General features: G+C 37.2%; 1 protein-coding gene across 2 annotated transcripts in view; it reads left to right on the top strand.

Moving 5' to 3' along the window:
* The first annotated feature begins 380 nt into the window (after nucleotides 1-380).
* The window catches only part of LOC122071611, a 98712-nt gene continuing 95124 nt past the window's right edge, over nucleotides 381-3968 (top strand). For both annotated transcript variants that reach the window (XM_042635997.1, XM_042635996.1), the window contains exons 1-3: nucleotides 381-542; nucleotides 641-704; nucleotides 2488-2596. In XM_042635997.1, the coding sequence (XP_042491931.1) occupies nucleotides 473-542; nucleotides 641-704; nucleotides 2488-2596 (243 nt within the window). In that variant the 5' untranslated portion in view covers nucleotides 381-472. The remainder of the gene's footprint in view (nucleotides 543-640; nucleotides 705-2487; nucleotides 2597-3968) is intronic.

Genomic DNA, 3968 nt, shown 5'->3' with positions numbered 1-3968 from the left:
TCTGGACACACATCTTAAGGGACTTCCAGCCATTCGATGCTCACTGTACTAGTGCAGCGGTTGCAAACGATTTTCACACGTTGGCAGATTATTGCAAGAAAAACATAAATGATCCGACGGCCATGATCATAAGGCGATCAAAACTTGGCGGTTCCCATCAAATGACTTTTGGCAGAATTGTTCGCTGAGCAAGTGGAAGTGGTACGGGAGAGGTGTCACTGCACGACTGTGGTGCGATGGAATGATTTTATAATAAGGGGTAATAAGGTCAATTTTTATGAAAAAGAAAAAATGAGAAAGTACTAGACGATAAAAGTGTTACCGTACCCGTACCCTGCCACGGCGGCATACACAACATTTCCATACTATTGAGTTTTCATTATCTCAGTTTGATAGCATTTAGGTTCTTCCTTCGTCATCAAAGCGGCCAAGCTCGTCTTCTTCGTTTAACTAAAGTCGGAACTCGAGTGCCATGGAGGAATTCGCTGTTCATGATCCAACTCAGTTACTATCCGCAGCTTCAGAGTTCGCATATTATCCTGGTATTGGTTTCTATGATGCTTCAGTTCTAGCTCTGCATTTTGGAAGCACTGGAACATTGTTTATTTATTTCTGTTGTGGGTTTGGGCGGGGTTTACAGGCCTTCAGACGGACACTTCAGCGAAGGATTTCCTTGATCGTTTTCCTCTTCCTGTCATAATCAAGTATTTTCTCTTTCAACTTTCAATCCATTCTTCTGCTGCAATTTCAGGGTTACTTGTAATTGGAAACTTTTGTGTTTGTTTGAAAATATTGGGTTTAAAGCTCTATTTATTATTATTTTTATTAAGGTTTAAATGATTTAAATATTGTTACTCCCAAGAATCTGTATGAGGTTGAGCGCCGATCCTGCACACAAGCACAGAAGGCAGAGGCCCGGAGGTGGCTCTGGGATTAGGCCTCCGACCCCCAAGTTAGAGACTCACAGAACAGTATTTTCAGGAGTAATGGTGTGAACGTATCGACTTACCCGTTCTGTCTTTTAAGTTCCTTCTCATAGGGTTACTCCTTTTCTGAGTCCTATTGGGATACGGCTTCCTACCTTCGTGGGGAATATTTCTTATCCGGGTATCTCCTCCTCCTCACGTGGTTAGAGTCCTTACGGCCTCTATCAATTGAGGAGGACTCTAGTCTCCCCCTCCTTCTGATATCCGGAGTCATGGTCATAGTGGCTATCCCTCGGTTGAGTGCCATTTGTCCTTCCCTTTGATGCCACGTGTTCTTGCTTCACTGGGTGACTAATGTGAGCGTATCAAATATGCTTCTCAAATTTCATAAAAAAATTGGCTTTTTGGTGGAATCTAGTGAAGTTCATCCAGTGGATATAATTTTTTCTCGCAATAGCCATTTTAAGTATAATAATAAAAAAATAATTTCTGCAAAATTTTCTTTTTTGGATGATTGAATAAATATATATTACCAAGAGAAGAAGATAAACAGGGGTGGGGGGGAGACCAACCGAGGAAAGGAAAATATTTGAATGCCTGCCAACTTGAAAGTCCACTGACTTTTCAAATTGTTCAATGCAGAATCAAACATTAGTCCTAGTAATCATATATTTTTTTTCTTTGCTAGAGTTCGGTAATTTCCAAAAGTAATCATATGCAATAGCTTGTGTTTAAGCAGGGCACAAACTACCTATTAACTATTGTCAGCACAATGAAATTTTAATGAGCAATCATATACATATTACTTTCCTTTGTAGTTTTTGAGTTGTTCATATGTTGGTTATTGATCATCTTTATTCTTAGTTGGGAAGTTTCTAAGCTTGGGTAGACATAGAATGGCTTTGGGAGACTGTAGAACAAAGAGAAATGGGAAAGCTCCTATATTGAATGTTTAGCTTGTTTAAGAGAAAGCACCTCATATTGAAAACTGTAAAAGCTGATATGGATTTCCTTGGAAAACATCCTTTCAAAGTGAGAAATGAGTTATTTGGTAACTCTGATTGAGATCTTAAAGCTTCCAGTTTTCCCTTAAAAACTTGATGAGACAACCTGGATTTTGGAGCACACTGGAAAATCCTCCCCCGAGTCCTTTAGAGTTGCCATGAGAAGGGAACACATTCAAGGAAACTTAAGGTTGCACAAATAGGAAAGAATAGAAGCTAGGGTCAATGGAGATGGTTTCATCATGTGTAAAGAATAGAAAATGCACCAGTAAGAAGTAGTGATATAGGGCATGTTTTATGTTGTGAAAAGATAAGGGAAGGACCAAAAATGACCAGGGTGGAAGTGGTGAAAAAGGAAATGAGGGCCCAGAAATAACTGCTGGAATTAAATAGAGTTGAATGCCAAAAAAGGGATTTGTGTAGCCTGCTCTAATACTTATTTAAAGTTGGATTATGCTTATTGTTGATTCTTGACGTCTTATTCCCTTATCACATTGCTTCAAGATCATCTTGAAACAAATCTTTTTTTGTTTTGACTTCACTGTTTGCACTTGTAGTGCTTTACAAAGCAAAATGGATGTTCTTGGTCTAGAAAGCACTTTGGTTGCTTGTTTAGAAAGGATATTCAGAACAAAATATGGAACCTCTCTTATTCCACAGTATATGGTATGTACAAAACTCCCATATTTTTATTAATATAGTGATATGTGTTGGATGTTTCCAGTCTAATGTTCCTATTAATTCTCGTAACGCCCGACACTTGTTTATAATGTTGTTTGATGTTAACATTTTAGTAAAAAAGGCGTAATTCATTGGGTAATAGCTTCTATTTGTTGACATGATTAGGGACCGGTTACTCATTCTTAATGATATTGCATGTGTTACATCTTACATGAGTTAGATACTCTAATAATTGAAATATTGAGAATTTTATCCTATTTTTTTTGATAATGTAGGACTAAAAATATTATTTTGTCAAACTCTAGCTTGCATTTTGCTTTGGCATGTGGAATAAGGAGAGTTGTGTCAAGCTGGCATGTGGATCAAAATAAGCTTAATGTTAGGATTTAAAATGTAACCGCAAGCGTATAGGTCAGTGTAGCTAACGGGTCGAACACAAGGAGAGCAACCACTTTATTTTACGCTTCTTCTAGTAATGCGAAAGTGCACAGATTCATTATGGTGATCTAATTCTAACTACCGACCAAACACAAGTGCATCTAAAAGTGACCTAACCATTCACATATAGGAATTTAAATACTCAAACCATGCAATTAAAAAGCAAATAAATGAAAATAAAAGTGCGGAAAAGTAAATAAATAAAATAAAAGGGAAAAAAGCTAGAGAGAGGCACACAAGTAGGTATCTCTACTTAGCTCGAGGGATGCCCCATAAACAATATGAGCTTCCCTACTTGACTAGAGAGTACTCTTACAAGGGCTTTTCTACTTGGTTTTAGGGGAAGGGCTGAAAAGTAAATAATCAAAATAAAAGGATGGTTCCATAGCTAGAGAGGGGCAAAGCCAACACATGCATCTAGCCAAGGACCTTGGGGGAAGGGAAAGCATCAAAGTAAAAACTGATATTTAAATCCTACTTTAAGAATGAAGGGGTAGCAAGAAGAGGGAATGAGAGGGGGGTGAGAAGACTACTGAAAGAGCCTACTTACTTGAATTTCAATTCTTGAACTGAAATCTTGATCGATTTGAGATACTACCAGTACTAAAAACCAAATCTGAAATTTCTAGTACTAGAGAAAACAAATCTGAAGAGAAAAATTGAACTTGAAAGACATGCTCCATAGCTTGTTCTTGTCACTCAGAACTAAGCTTAGAACTAGAACTTGAAAATTACAACTTCAATTGCTTGAACAATAAAAATAAGAGACTCAATCAAAAACAAAAGTGCTTGCATTAATTGAATAAAAAGAACTTACAAAGGTGTTTAAAGCAAAAACCTAGAACTAGAGCTGGAGAAAGAGAGAACAACTAAAAATTAGAGAAAAAAAGAGCAAGAGAGGGACTAAAAAAAAAAAAAA

The sequence above is a fragment of the Macadamia integrifolia genome, unplaced genomic scaffold (assembly GCF_013358625.1).
Source record: "Macadamia integrifolia cultivar HAES 741 unplaced genomic scaffold, SCU_Mint_v3 scaffold_30A, whole genome shotgun sequence".
In the NCBI taxonomy this organism is placed as follows: domain Eukaryota; kingdom Viridiplantae; phylum Streptophyta; class Magnoliopsida; order Proteales; family Proteaceae; genus Macadamia; species Macadamia integrifolia.
Note: the sequence above shows the minus strand (reverse complement) of the source record. Positions and strands in the feature narration are given on the sequence as shown.